At 47.3% G+C, this 14,995-nt stretch overlaps 1 protein-coding gene across 1 annotated transcript; it reads left to right on the top strand.

The window, feature by feature from the left end:
* Nucleotides 1-5,990: 5,990 nt before the first annotated feature.
* SCNN1D (sodium channel epithelial 1 delta subunit) lies at nucleotides 5,991-13,546 on the top strand. Its single transcript, XM_031556650.1, has 12 exons — nucleotides 5,991-6,319; nucleotides 7,060-7,312; nucleotides 7,453-7,646; nucleotides 7,765-7,868; nucleotides 8,066-8,229; nucleotides 8,437-8,532; nucleotides 8,672-8,789; nucleotides 9,129-9,207; nucleotides 9,425-9,482; nucleotides 9,925-9,980; nucleotides 10,327-10,402; nucleotides 10,640-13,546. The coding sequence occupies exons 1-12, from the start codon at nucleotides 6,000-6,002 to the stop codon at nucleotides 11,042-11,044; spliced, it is 1,923 nt and encodes a 640-aa protein (XP_031412510.1). The 5' UTR covers nucleotides 5,991-5,999; the 3' UTR covers nucleotides 11,045-13,546.
* The last annotated feature ends 1,449 nt before the right edge of the window (nucleotides 13,547-14,995 follow it).

The raw sequence follows: 14,995 nt of genomic DNA, 5'->3' as shown, positions 1-14,995 counted from the left end.
GGAAAGCCTGGAGGTGGTGGACTGCATAACCCCAGCAAACTGCTGGCCCACACTGTGTTGCCATCTCTCTGCTGGGTACCAGAAGGAGCAGCAACCAGGGAGAAGAGAATAGAGGAGCCAGGGATACCATCTGCCACTTTCTCCAGGAGCTTGGCCAACTGCTTGGGGAGATTTGGCGTTCAAACATGATGGAGATGTGAGATCTGTGATGCCAAGACGGCCGCATCGCACGTGTCCACAGAAGAGGTTCTTGCTGATGTTCTCCAACCTCTGTCAGTCCCGGCTGTGTTGTCAGTCCTGCAGATCCTGCGTCTGAGCTGAAGGAGGGCAAAAAAGCCCACTGGAAGGGCAACTTCACCATTTTGTCAGCCTTTGAAATGGCCAAGACGAGTCTGAGCGGGTGGAGCACCTCTGAAGGCCCGTGACGACAGAAGCACGGAGAGCAGAGAACAGGAAGAGAAAAAGGAGGAGGTGTTATCCCAAAGGGATGACAGGAGCAGCGACACACGTCTTATTCAGGAAGGTGAGTGAGTGGAAATGAATGCTTGGTCATACTGGAGCCAGCAGGATTTTGCTGCTGCAGCTGCATTTTGGCTGTAAGCGCCTCTGGTGGAGGCGTAATGAAAAGCAGGGGTTACCTGGGGCCTCTTCATAACCAGGGGTGTAATTAGGGAATATTTAAATGCCAGTGACTAGCAGAATGTGCATGTGCTCGTTGCTGTGATTTCTGGGCTGTGTAGGGATGCTCCAGCTTCAGCCCAGCTGGGGATAAATCCAACCACTGGGAGCTCAGTGCAGCTGTGAGCAGGTTTGGCAGCCCTGCGGTGCTCGGAGTGCTTTGGCTAGCAGCAAGCCAGCACAGGAAGCCAACCCAAGGCTCCCCTGCTCCTGCAGGCAGTGCTCGTCGTGGTTTCTAGATACAGATCCCCTTAGCCACATCTCCCAGCATCGCGTGGGTACAACCATGGACAGCAGAAAGCAGTGTTGTGCCCTGCTTTGAAAGGAAGGCAAAGTGGTTCTGAGTAACAAGAGACAGAAAAGGCAGAGGCTGGTGTGTGCCAGCTCAAGCCCATAGCACAGCCAACCGTGGCACGCAAGAAGAAATGCTGGGAGTTGCCTATTTCTGTACTCACCCACAGGAGTTTGTCTGCCTTCGAGTGGGAGGAGGAACAGACTGGCTCGTCCAGTGGCCATAAAGAAAGCCCTGCGAGGGAGTTCCCACCAAACAGGAGGAGGCAAATCACACCAGTGCCAGAGCAGGGAAAGCTGGGTTGGGATGCAGCATCCTCTGCAGTGAGGGGTAGTGTGGGAAGATGGCTTGGGGAGTGCCTGGAGCAGTCCAGGAGAACCAGCTCCATCCACCCAGGATCAAGTGACGTGAGTAAAGCCTGATTTTCTAAGAGTCAAGATTAACATGAGACGTATGAAGGCTGCTGGATGAACAGGAACCTCTGGAAGACATAGGCATGGTCAGGAATAAAGATGGAAAGTAATGGGATAAGTGTGAGAGCGTGCAATAACATCAAACAAATGCAACAAGGAAGAAAGTTAATAACTGGAAGACGGTGCAGTTAGTGGCCAGCAAATTATGGCGTGGTGTGCTGCAAGGAGAACTGCTGAGAGCAGGGGGTTGGGTTTCCTTCTTCAGTTCATATTCCCCCAGATCAGCATACAGTTCAGTGTTGCATTCTATCATGGGTATCCCTGGCTGCCTAAGGGGCATCAATTCCTGGAATAACTGCCATGTGCAATAGCTGCAGTCTCTGCTCTCTGCCTGCAGGAGGTTTTGTACCTCCTGTGTCACACTGAGCTGGTGCTGATATGAGATATATGCATATACAAAGGTATACAAAGGTTTGTTCTGAGTGCTGAATCACTTTCATTCCTGTTTTCAGCAATCTATCAGGTAGGAGAGAATCGTGTTATCAACCACAGCAATGAAAGCCAGTGTAGAATCCTTTTCTGCAGCACAAAAGGTCATTCTGTTATTTGCAGAATCTATAACACCAATCTGTAGCAAGCCAAAGAGTTTTCTTCCCTTCTCCTCCCAGCTCAGGACATGGGATGACAAATGAGCAAGGGCCAACTGAGATGGCATCTTGCTTGGGGGACAGCACTGTCTGCATATCCAGTTCTTCTCCATTTCCCACAGGAAAATCTCCTGGCTGTCTGGCAACACATCAGAACAATGCTTTCTGAGCCAATCTCTACACTGAGGCCCGCAGCCATAATGAAGCAACAGAATTTGCCGTGTGAGTGTTCATTGTGCAACAATTTCATTGTCAAGGATTTATTGTTGTCATTTGCTATTGCACAATATCAAATGAAGAGAGAAAGAAGGGTGGGGGACAAATAAATGAACATGACAGAATTAGGTTTTCAGTGTTCTGAGGTTTCTAATGAGAATTTGACTGCTTTGCCCATTAGTGACAAGTGGCTCTGCTGCAGCTGTTGATTCAGGAGCCAAATGGATTTTATTTTTTAATTTAAAATTTCATAGAATCATGGAATCATCCAGGTTGGAAAAGATCTATCCTGTTATAAGAAGCTTCTTGAGCAGTGTAACAAGTGCAGGATGCCCTGGTTTAAATCACGATTGATAGCTCAGCTTGAACCCAGTCAAGTCTCACAATCTGATGAGCCAAATTATTAATCGCTATGGGAAAATCCACTACAGATGAGCAATAGTTTTGGAGAAGCAGGAAGAAATCCTCTGCTGTGTGTATCTTGCACTGACCAAGTAGTTGATCATTTCAGATTACAATGAAGTATGTAATTCCTGAAGTACACATGTGGAAACCTTAATGGCTTCAATTACCGGTGATCATGCAAGTCATGGAAACCATGGAGAGAAGGCAGAAAGCTAATTCTGTGATAGGGAAGCTCAGAGCAGGAAGAAACTTCCAGGATCTGTGGCTAACTCACTAGGTATTTATGAAATACAGCTAAAAACCTGTTTAGGCCACTGAAAATAAAAAGGAACACCCCTTCCCCTCAGTCAAACCAATCTTAACCCAAGTGCAACCTTCATGTTAACTTGTTTGTCCAGTTCATTCACTTCCTATTATTCCTTGGATCATACTTTGAATAATTTCCATGATTTGTTTCTTAACAAGACCTGCCCCTTTTGATGTCATCAATTTGATCCATATAGGCTGGAGAGGTCCAGCCTATCTCCAATAAGAACAGGCAGCCCCAAAGTGTGGCACCAAGATTTTCTTCTGTCCAGATCTGAAGGCTGAGCTCAGTGCCTGCTCTAAACACTCAAAGTTTCTGCCAAGGTACAGTAGGGGTGGTTTGCAATTTGGTCTTTGTTGTTTTGCTGTGTCTTTCTGGATCTATGTGCAACTGATTTGTAGCTCTAGGTCTAGACACACATGCTTCAGTATTTGCCTGCATGATGTTTGTGCCCTTGCTCAGGTGTTTAACATGTTGAGTGTGAAGTTACTGTGATGACAGATGAGCGTACACCTGTTTGGGGGTTGGAATTTGATGATTTTTGAGATCCCTTCCAACCCAAACCATGCTATGATTCTATGATTCAATGACTCTATAACCTGCAGCCTCTCTCCAAGCATCTATCGCCAACGAGATGGGCCACTGCTCACTGCTCTAAGTCTGTGATAAGTGAGTTAGGGACAGGCTGAACGGGAGATGGATGGGAGAGGATTGCCTGTACTCTTGTTCTGAAAAGCTCCCTGTTATCCTGCCTTGCTGTACTGCCTTTTCCAATTTTGGACTTGTAGTTTTCATTTCCAGCATTTAAGGAACTCGTTCAACGTATGAGTTGAGTAACGTTGCGTAAGATAAGGGTTGAATGTAGCTTAGCATAAAATCTAACCAAAAATGTGTTACCTGGGGACTCATTTCCATTTTGCCATGGATAATCCTTTTGACTTCAGTTGGAAACCTTCAGGCTGGCCAAGTGGATCTGTAGCCAGTGTCTCAGAAAACTGTGGCTCTGTGTGGTCTGGAGACTGGAACTTGGTGATTCTTGAGGTGCTTTCCAACCCAAGTCATCCTATGATTCTATGATTTTTGTGTGTTTAACTATTCCAGCACAATATTTCTTGTAGAGAAAGTGGAACTGCTCATCTCCTACTTCAGGTCTTTTTCATGTCATGCTTTCTATTTATGTATATATTCCACTCTATTTGGACTTTCTGTACTTGTTGCAAATTAACTATTTTGAGAAAAAATACTGAAAAAGCATTTGTCGTGTTTAATTATAAAAGAAGATAGGAGCTGCAGGGGGCCTTGAGTTAGTTTTGTACTACTGTTAAATGATACCTCAAAACACAAACATGGATGTGCTGTGGTCTTTGAGGAAAATAGCCAGCACCAGGCTGGGTTTCTTTGTCAGATAAGTAGTTAATTGTCATCAAGCTGATCCAACATACAGCTTTGTGGAGCACTAAGTGCTCTTTAAGAATTGTTCTTAATGAATGACGTGAAAAGGTACAATGAAAAAGCTGTCTTAACAGCTTGCAATTCCTTAAGATCTATCAAATATTTACCTAAAATGCTCTTGAAGCATTCTGGTCCTTTGAGATAAAGCCATATTTCAGCATGGGGAAGTCAAGCTGAAGGGGAAGGCACTGGAGGTCAGGATACTTCATGCACCAGCTGAACTGGGGTACTCTACCTGGTTGTACACTTGAACAATGCTTTAGTTATTTGTGCACTCATTTCTTGGCTTCAAACACTGTTTCTGTATTATACTTGGAGTTAAGGTTGGAGGGAAGTGTTGCACTCAGCAAATTTCTCCTAATAGCGTAATAGTCACGGTGATTCACAAAGAGCTGTCATGTTGGAAACTCACATATTGCAGGACTTGATGGCATACTTCCACTTACTGAACGTGACAGCTGATACTGAAACGTAGGAAGATGCCATCAGTCCATGCTGACTAAAGCACGAGCATAAATAATGTTCACATTTCCATCAGCACAATTCAGGGGTAATTTAGAGCAGCAGAGCAGCCTGTTTAGTTACCATGATGAAGGAGAGGTGGATTTTGATTTCCAGTTTTGCCACTCTTGGATGATGCTCAATCTCGGTTCTTCCTTTTCGCTTCAGTAAAATAAACATTCTGAAGAGATTTGTAGGTGCTTGGAAGAAACTGTTTATGTAAAAGATACGTGGTAGAATTTCTACTAGCAGCAATTCATGTAACTGTGGTCTCCAGAAACAACCCAAAGGCATTTCATTTTAAATAGGGCCTGCAGTGCTTACTCCACTCCCAGTTTGGTTCGTTCCCTCTGTGCTTTCAACTGAGATGGTGGAATTCTCCACTTCTTTTCCAAAATTCCCAATTATGTCCACCTGTATTTGTATGCCCATTTCAGAGATGGCAGATGTGAGCCTTCCATTCTGCAGAACATGAGACCATGAGAACGTTCAAAACAGATCCCAGTTTGTCCCTTCCATACACACTGAAGTTGGTCTCACTCTTTGATTCCCATAAGGTTGAAGCCGTGCTGCTGGTTAAGAGACTGTTTCAGGTTTCCCAGCCTAGTGGGTTCCACCTGTAATTTGCTCACATTAATGAACTAGTTAATGAACGGTATTGATAAACGGTGGTACAACACTTCAGAACCAAGTGTTGGTTCTGTTCTTAGAAAGAAGGAAGCTGCACACCCCTTGGGCTGCAGACTTCTCAGCAGCGTGGGGATTAGTCACATTAACTTTGCATATCCACACTAACAGAGATATCATAGGGTGAGTGATACAAACTGAAGTCACTCAGGCAGTGGCATGCAGAACATTCGGTTTCTTTTCTGCTCTCTGCTGTCCAAACTCCGGGAATAGGGATGCAGGCCAGCTCACTGCTGCTTTCAGCTTTTCAGCTTTTCAGCTTTCAGCTTTTCAGCTTTTCAGCAAACTCATTGGCACCCCATTGGAAAGCATCCATAGATCAGCAGTGGTCTTTCTGGAAAGCTAATCAGATCTTTTTTTTTTTTTTTTTCCTTTTTGTCGAACAGAAACAGACTTAAAGGATGGAACAGGAAGCTGCAAGAGAGGAGGAAGAGAGAAAAGAAGGTTTGATAGAGTTCTATGATTCCTTCAAGGACATGTTTGAGTTCTTCTGTAAGAACACCACCATCCACGGCACCATCCGCCTCGTGTGCTCAAGCAGCAATAAGATGAAGACAGCTTTCTGGACGCTGCTCTTACTTGCCAGTTTTGGCATGCTGTACTGGCAGTTTGCACTCATGTTCAGCCAATACTGGGCCTACCCCGTTGTCCTGACCATGTCGATGCATTCGGAGGCCAAGATGTTTCCAGCAATTACCATCTGCAATCTGGATCCGTACAGGTAACCCAAGCTTCCCCTTGGCTGCAGCCCTGTCCCTAGCTACAAGGGCCCAGAGATGGTCGCATGAACCTGGAGAAGGTTGACATGATTTGGGTGGGCAGTAGGAAGAGTTCATGAGATGGAGAAGGACTGTTGTTCGAAGCCAGGTTGGATGGGGCCCTGGGCAGCCTGATTTAGTGGTTGGCAGCCCTGCCCGTGGCAGGGGGCTGAAGCTCAGTGATCCCCCTCTATCCTAAGCCATTCTGGGATTTGATTCTACGGTTCTATTTCCAAACTGGTTTTCAGACCAGATCTTTTTTGTAATTGTGCAACAGTTTATCTCATGCACTGGTTCAGGATCAGAACTCTGCCTTGCTGCCTGGTTTGAGTGCTCCCTGATTTTGTGCTCTGATAAAAATAGCCTGTCTCCAAAGCACACAGCTACTGCATGCATTTGTCCACAGCTCAATCACAGTGCACTGGAGTGATGCATGCTAAGATTCTGCCTGCTCGTTCATTCAGACAAATGGCTTTAAGGAAGCAATAAAACTACCATTGAAATCTGCGTGACTGTGCTCTCCAAACACAGCTCACACAGTTGTGGTGACTTATCAAGGGGTTTTAAATTGCATCGTGAGGGAATTATGTAATTTCCTCAAAATAATTATATAATTGGCTGACAGGAAGGCCTGTTTGCACAGCTGGTTTGCCTAAGAGACACGTGGATATTCACAACGAGCCGATATCTTTTGTCCTTACAGATTTGATCTGGTTAGTGAGCACTTGGTTCAGTTGGATCGCATGGCAGAGAAATCTGTTAGTGTCCTATATGGCATCAACACGTCTGCCAGCTTATTCCATGTCAACGAGAAGAGCATCCACACGAGAGACTTGCCAAGCACAAGCAGTCACAACAGATCCAGCTTCAAACTGAGCCAAAACTTCTCTCTACTGAGAACAACTGAGTTCAATAATAGGACAGGAAAGAGACAGTCTCTCGTGGGCTTCAGACTGGTAAGTGTGGGTCCTCTTGGGGATGTGAACCTGTCCCCATGGAGCTAGGGCCCCATCACACTCTGCTTGAGCAAGGAAAGAATCGTAGCATCATAGGATCATGGCTGTGCTGAATGCCTCCCTCTCTTCTTCTCTCTCAGTGCAATGCCACAGGTGGGAATTGCTTCTACAAGACCTATTCATCTGGGATGGATGCAATCCTTGAGTGGTACAGGTTTCACTACATGAACATCATGTCCCAACAACCAGTTATAATCAACATTTCTGATCACGAGGAGAAGATAGAAGACATGGTCTACTCCTGTCAGTACGACGGGGAGCCCTGCAGGCCCAGGTACTCTGCTGCCTCAGATACTAGCGAGGATTTCAGCAAAACTCAAGGGCTTGGGAGTCTGAAACTGAGCCTACATCTGACATATTGCAAAGCTGATTGGAATCTCTGTTTGTTTCAGTGACTATGTTCACTTTCACCACCCAGTCTTTGGAAGCTGCTATACTTTTAACAGCAAGGGAACAGACTCCTTCTGGACAGCAACAAAACCAGGAATTCCTTATGGTATGTTATTTGGCAAAAGGTGGGAAGAAGATGTGCAGTAGTTACCTGAACCATCCCCCAGTCATCTAAGGAACACCAGTGTCTCTTCTGTGAGCTAGGAGTGCAGTTCCATCAGTGCTGAGAATTCAAGACGCGATGACATTCCTATTCTGACCCCAAATAAATTGTGTTAAGCTTCCCTCTTCTTTGTCTTGCAGGACTTTCCCTTATCCTGAGAGCAGAGCAGAAGGATCACATCCCACTCCTGTCTACAGTAGCAGGTGTGAAAGTGATGATACACAACCACAACCAGACACCATTCCTCGAGCATGAAGGCTTTGACATCCGACCAGGCATTGCCACCACCATTGGCATCCAGCAGGTTGGCTGCTGGCTTGAGAGCTGTCTCTTCCTTCTGATGGCAGAAAGCTATGAGGAGCTGAGCTCTGTGTTCTGTTAGCAAAGCATATATATGTTTCTGTCCTTCCTGTCCTTTACGTGGTGCTCCATCCAGACAAGTTTAGATGACAATGGCTAGGGCCATCAATTAAAGCTGCTAATCACTCAGGCCTTTCTTCTGTATCCACAGGACAAGGTGAATCGCCTGGGTGGCAATTATGGGAAATGCACAACAGACGGCAGTGATGTGAAAGTTAAACTCCTCTATAACTCCTACACCCTGCAGGTATTGTCACTGTGGCAGGCCAAGGTCCCCATGTATCCAGCAAAAAATTCATACCATATTCTCAAGAGAGCTTTTACTAAAGATCTGAGCGCTGGAGAATTGATGGTTTATCCATTCTTTTGTGTCTTATTTTTTCCAGGCTTGTCTGCATTCCTGCTTTCAACACATAATGGTTCAAAAATGTGGCTGTGGGTACTACTATTACCCACTGCCTCCTGGGGCTGAGTACTGCAACTACAACAAGCAGCCTGCTTGGGGTAAGGGAAAACATGCTGTCCTGTCCCCATCAGCAGGGAGCACCTTCCCAGAACAGACACTGGCTATATATGTGCCTCCTTTGATTGCTGCCCTTCTGCTTTGTGCTTCAGCCTGTTCGCTTACGCCACTGAATCCATCCAGACTGGCAGATGTCTGTCTGTCTGCGTGTTTGCACAGATATCAAGTTGGAGCATGAAAAATTGTAATGCTATCAAGCATCACAGAGGGGTCTGTCGGAGGGGATGCTGTGTGTCTGGGTTGATGAAGATTGGGCAGAGGTTTGGGCAGTGTTCCATTTGCTCAATTTCCATTCCCTGAGTGCGTTTCTTTTCCACCAGGTCACTGCTTTTACCAGCTGTACAGCAGGCTCAGGAATCACCACCTGAATTGCTTTGACCAGTGCCCCAAGCCTTGCAGGTAGGTCATGGAAGTAGAGCACGATCAATGCCAGCTTTCAAAATGGAAGGAGATGCTTTGAAAGCAAAGTATCATAGAATCATGGAGTGGCTTGAGTTGGAAAGGACCCTTAAAAGTCATCTAGTCCAACTCTCCTGCAGTGAGCAGGGATGTGTCTTGTTTCTGAACACTATGCCAAGAGTCATAGTGATTGTAGTCTCCATTTTTGTCCTAACAGGGAGTCGCTGTACAAGGTGTCTGCTGGGACAGCCAAATGGCCATCGGAGAAGTCTCAGGTAGTCCATACAGACAATTGTGGGGTTTAGAGGTGGAATTGTATCCGTGTAGCTATGGGAACATTGAAAATAAAAACAAAGACTAAGGCAACAGCAATGAAAGAGGCAAATAAAGCAAATTGGTCCCAAACCTGAGCACAGGGGAAGGACTCCATAGCTGAGATGCCAGACTGAGATTCTGGAGAGGCACATTCTGTTCCAGCTCTAATCCAAACCTCCTTGTGACCCAAAACAATGCAAGCCACTGCCTGAGTTCCCACCTGCAAAATGGCATTAATAACTTTCTGCTTCCAGCGGGTGTTGTGGTGTAGTAACTCACATGTCACTGTGTCTGAGGTCCTGCAATGGAAGCTCTGTGAGCCAAGAGATCACCTTTATAAAATATTAAACGTATTGAAACTCAAAGACAGGATTGTCAGTAACATGCATGTATGTGCTGCAGGACTGGATCCGCCAAGCTCTAAGGCATCAGAATGGATATAATTCTACGAGCAACAGGTTAGTTACCAAGAAAAAATACAGGTCTTGAACTATGGATTGACTTTGTCTTTGTAGAACTTGTAAATGTTGCACTAGAAGTGGGGGGCAAGAGAAAAATATACACAGTCACACAGAAAACATCCCATCTTTGCTTAGAACGCTGTAAGATGGCACTTCTGCAGCCCTTTTCTGACTTAATTTTCCAAGCTCATATTAAACACACTCAGGAGGAAAACTTGAGTGAATGGGGGGCCCTGCTGCTGAGCAATCAGCGTGTAAAATCAAGACAAGAAGGCCAGCAGAGCCTTCCTTAAGGTGTAGGACATGTGGGCACCTTACTGACTGCTCCTTTTCTCCAATGCAGGAAGGACATTGCCAAGGTGACCATCTACTACAAGCAGCTGAACTACCAGTCTCTGAATGAATCTCCTTTGCTCTCGGTAAGGTTGCTCTAGATCAGCTCTCGTTAATTACAGAGTGCTGTGTGTGGTCAGAGGGAGGGCTGTCCCCCAGTGTGGGCTGGAATTATTCTTCCTTAGGGATTGGCTTCTAAATGCCATAGTTTACACAGACACACACAATTAGTCCCCAGATGACGAACAGCTAACTGACCTGCTGGTAGTGTGCAATGATTTTGTGCTTGGTAAACAAACACGGTGCTTTGATTTCTTCCACAGGATAATCTGCTTCTGTCCAGCATGGGAAGCCAGTGGAGTCTCTGGTTTGGATCCTCGGTGCTGTCTGTAGTTGAAATGTTAGAGCTGCTCATAGATACATTGGTGTTGTCTCTCCTCTTCTGCTACCAAAGGTTCAGGTCAAAGACACTAAAAGTTGCCCGCACCCCCTCCATCCCTAGTGTGAGCCTGACCCTAGAAAGCTACCGTGTTGTGCAGGAGGCTGGAAAAGGCACTGCTCCTGCCCACGGCCACACTTCAGGAGTGCCTATGACCACAGCCAACAGCAGTGACCCACATCCTGCCCAGCTCTCCAGCAAGGCAATGCCAGAGCACTGCCCAGACGTGGTGCTGAATGGGTTCAGGTACATGAAGGACATCTCTCTGGAAGGAGAACTAAATCTCTAAGAACGTGTGTGTGGCACAGAGCCATCAGAAGGGCTGCAACCTGAGCACAGGCATCACGCAATGTCCCTCTGTTCCTAATGAACATCCAGGGAGGTGAGCACTGTATGCAGTCCTCCTGACCTCCTAAAAGCCCATTCACCGCTTTTAACTTTTAAACCCTTGCAAGGAAACCACCCTGTGGTGTCAGACAGGCCCATCTGCATTTCATATATACTTGAGAGAAAAGCCAGCCTACGATGATGGGGGGATGTCCAAGAGGGGCAAAAGAGTGCACACTCCCCATTGTCAGGGATGACAATTTCCATAAGCTGCTCCGATCACAGCTCTGTCCTTTGCTTACCACTGTTGCACGTAGAGAATCACGCACAGAATGCTTCAGCCCAGATTTTTTCAAGTGGGACTCGCTGTCTCAGGGAAGAGGAATGGGAAGAAATAGGGCTGATCAATTTTTTCTGCCACAGAAGAAGCGTCTGAGCTACTGAGATTAAAACAGCGCTGCGTTTTTAGTGCAGCCCATTTGTAGGGATGTTTTAATGTTAATATTTGACAGTAACTTATGTGTACATAAAATAACATATTTATTTTTGATGACAGTGCCGGCGTAGGTTTTACTCCGTTACAGTTGTTATGACTTTCTGCAGAAGAATTGTGAAGAAAGTGCTGAGCTTTGTTTTCTAACTTATTTTTGTAATAATAAAACGCTCAGAGCGCAGACCATGGCTGCAAATTGAGTTTGATTTTGTTTTGCTTCCACCCAATATTTGGGTTTATTACCATAGAGTCACTTGGAAGGGAAACAAATGCTTCCTTCTATTTTTGGGGTTCTGGAGAAGTCAGTTTGGGGGTGAGGGAGAACAGGGCATGGGATTGCATTGCCTGGACGTCAGCCTTGGAGCAAGAGGGATGTGGCAACAACGCAGGGCAGGGATCTGCCAGCAGAGTTGTGTGCTCGAGCTGGGCACGTGCAGTCACAGAACAAGCGGTGTTGCAAGGCAGAAAGGAGCTGCACACGGTGCGTGAATGGGAAGGAAGGGTGACGAGCCACAAGGCCAGCACAGCCAAGGCTGTGGGGTTCAAGATGGGAGGCAGATCTGCTTCCCATCTGCTTATGCTGCCTTTAATAGAACCAAATAATGGTTCGGAGGTAGCAGAAGCATGAGCAGCAGCCTCCAGCCTGAAGGCAGTTTGGAGCAACCTTCTCGGAGGGCGTGGGCCAGTTGTCAGATTAGCAGCTGACTCTGTATTACAGAACATTCCCATCGTCTGCTGCAGTTGAGCAATAATCAGCCGTGCAGATTCTTCGTTAGGGTCATCCCTTGGTGCTGTGATGTCACCCCTGGGCTACCTGCCCTGTTAGGGCCTGGCTGAAGGCAAAGGGTTCGGCCACCGCTCTGGGACAAAACCTCCATCAGTGCAGGAAAGGTTACAGAATTACGCTGTAATTCCAGAGATAATTAGGCACCCGCATCCCCTCTGTGCTGTACATTCATTGCTCGGTGTTCCGGGACAACTTCTGCTGCAGACTGAGCTCATTCTCACCTGAAGATGAACCCACGTAGCCACCGGGGAAGAGATAAAGGAAAGATTCCAGGTATTCAGCTGCAGAGGTGCAGCTGCCTCGAGGCTCCCACAGATACCCTGAGCCCCTTACTTGTCCTGGGGAGCAGCTGAGAGGGCAGACCCACAGCTCAGAGCTGCACGGCTGTGGGCACACAGCATGAGTGCTTAATGGCACTGTCATATGAGATGATGGAAGATATGCCTGCAGGATGCTGAGAGTTTCCGTGGAGCACAGGGGCTCCTTGTACAGGGCAGCCATCAGCAGTGCTTGTAACAGAGCATAACAGATCAGGGGGCTCTGAAGGAATATGAACTGAGGGGTGATGTGAGCCCGTCACCTCTACCCCATCCTGGAATCACAATATCATGAGACAGTGACAGAGAAACCCAACAAAAAGGCACTGTGGGGTCCTAGGAGGTGACAAGGGCACACTGGGAAGCATTTGGGGCATCCCAAAGCACATTGAAGAGCTGTGGGAGCCAACTAGGATGTCCTGGAGTACACTGAGTGGTCCTTGGGGACTTTTAGGGATCCCCAGGGCACACTGGAAAGCACTGAGAGGTCACTGGGGTGCCCTAGGGACAGCTGGGGGATCATGGAATGCCTCGAGGCCATTCTGGAAAGCCTCTGGGGCGTCTTAGATCACACTGAGGAGCTCAGGGAGTGCTCTAGGGTACAGTGGGGGCATCCTGGGAGGGCTTGTGGGCTCCCTAGGGAGAGCAGACAAGCTCTGGGCGTACGCTGCTGTCCCCAAGACTTCATGGAGAGGCTGTGAGGATCACCGAAAGCTTTTAGTGCGTCCAAGGGCAACCTGGAGTCTGTAGGTCCTTGCGGGCGTGACCTCGGGTGCTCCCGCATCCTCCGCTGCCCCCTGCTGGATGTCTTGCGGTACTACAGGCGCAGCCCCCCCGCAGTGTCACGGAGAGCCGAGCCGCAAAGTATGCTGGGAGCTTCCGCGCCGCCGGATTTCCTGGCGGCCATGTTGGGTGTGGCGGTTTGTTAGTTCCGAGTGGCTATGAGAAGCGTGGGGGTCTGTCGCTTCCTGGCGGCCATGTTGGGCGTGGCTACCCCTTACTTCCGGGCGGCCATGTTGGGTGTGGTGTCATCAAGTTGAGTCAGCCATGGTGGTGAATGGAGAGAGAAGTTCGGGTTTTCAGGCTTTTTTTTTAGGGTTTAAAATTCTTACCCCTTTTTAGGATTTAAGGCTTTGGGCTTTTCACACTGAAGAGCTCTGGGAGCAGAGTGAGGAGCCCTGAGGGTACAGTGGTTTATGTTGTATTTGCTTCACTGCCAACAAATCGAAGCTGTGGGTTGCAGGAAAAGTAAAACAGGTTAAAAGGGGACAGATGGCGTTTCAGATCCAGTTAGTGCAGCCAACAAGGCGAGAAAACCCAGGTGAATAAATAAAGCCAGAGAAAGAAGAGGGGAGGAGTTCATCTAGGTTTTTATTAACAGTGTTTCAAGAGACAGTAGAAGAGAAAGGAGGAAAAAAAGGCAGACACCACAGCAACAGCTTTAAAATGGTACAAAGATAATAACATACAGAATATCTGGTTCCATAGTTACAGTCGGTACAGGCTGTGTAGAGGAAGAGGGGGGGGGAATTAAAAAACGTGGTCCAAAGTGGTACTGGCAGCAGGCAGGTGAGGGGTTAACAGGTGATGTGTATTTACAGCAGGTGCCAGCCCTGGAGTGAAGGCTTTAGGCTCAGAAGGAGCTTTGGCCACCAAGAGGCCGGCTGAGCTCGCCCACTGCCAGGGCTGCCTTTCTCCAGGATGGGGAATCCACACCAGTGCTCGTGTGCTCCTACCCCACCTCCACCCCTTGCTTGCTCTCCATAACCATTCTATCTTCCCACTAGTGCTGGGTGTACAGCTCCCAAAGGCTGCATCCCAGCCCAACTTTCTTCCAAGGCAGAGGAACCCGCAGGCAGACTGCGATGTGAACCATAATCCTATGGAAACAGCACTCTATATTTTGGAATCTCAAAACAAAGCGTTCTTACAAACTCCCACTCTCCTTTCTCCTGCTCAGTCCCTCCTTCCCCACCTCTTCTCCACATAACAGCACCAAATGCTCTCATACGCACACACACAGACGTTTGTCATCAGCAATCCTATGGTTTAAATATCACATTGAAGCCGTTCATTCTGGTTTGTCTTTGGTTGAAAGCAATAATGCTCGGGCAGTGAGCGGGAGGTGGGACAAAGGCAGCCCAGCAGCTGATAGCTGCGTTAGGCCACTGGACAGCCACATATCAGTGCATTACTTTAGGAGGTCCTGTTGTACTTTTGCATAATAACAGCCCCTTTGGGCTACTCTGAGATGTTACTGATCTGTTTTTACGCTGATGGCAGTCTCAGCTTGCCAAATCTTTTTTTTTCCTTTAA

The sequence above is a fragment of the Meleagris gallopavo genome, chromosome 23, assembly GCF_000146605.3.
Source record: "Meleagris gallopavo isolate NT-WF06-2002-E0010 breed Aviagen turkey brand Nicholas breeding stock chromosome 23, Turkey_5.1, whole genome shotgun sequence".
NCBI classification, from domain to species: Eukaryota; Metazoa; Chordata; class Aves; order Galliformes; family Phasianidae; genus Meleagris; species Meleagris gallopavo.
Note: the sequence above shows the minus strand (reverse complement) of the source record. Positions and strands in the feature narration are given on the sequence as shown.

What these genes read in the sequence shown, in the direction of transcription:
- SCNN1D (XM_031556650.1), top strand. Translation starts at nt 6,000, where the DNA reads ATGGAACAGGAAGCTGCAAGAGAGGAGGAAGAGAGAAAAGAAGGTTTG. An exon ending in CTCTCGTGGGCTTCAGACTG is followed by an intron (nt 7,313 to 7,452) that starts GTAAGTGTGGGT and finishes CTTCTCTCTCAG; the next exon opens with TGCAATGCCACAGGTGGGAA. An exon ending in GGGGAGCCCTGCAGGCCCAG is followed by an intron (nt 7,647 to 7,764) that starts GTACTCTGCTGC and finishes TGTTTGTTTCAG; the next exon opens with TGACTATGTTCACTTTCACC.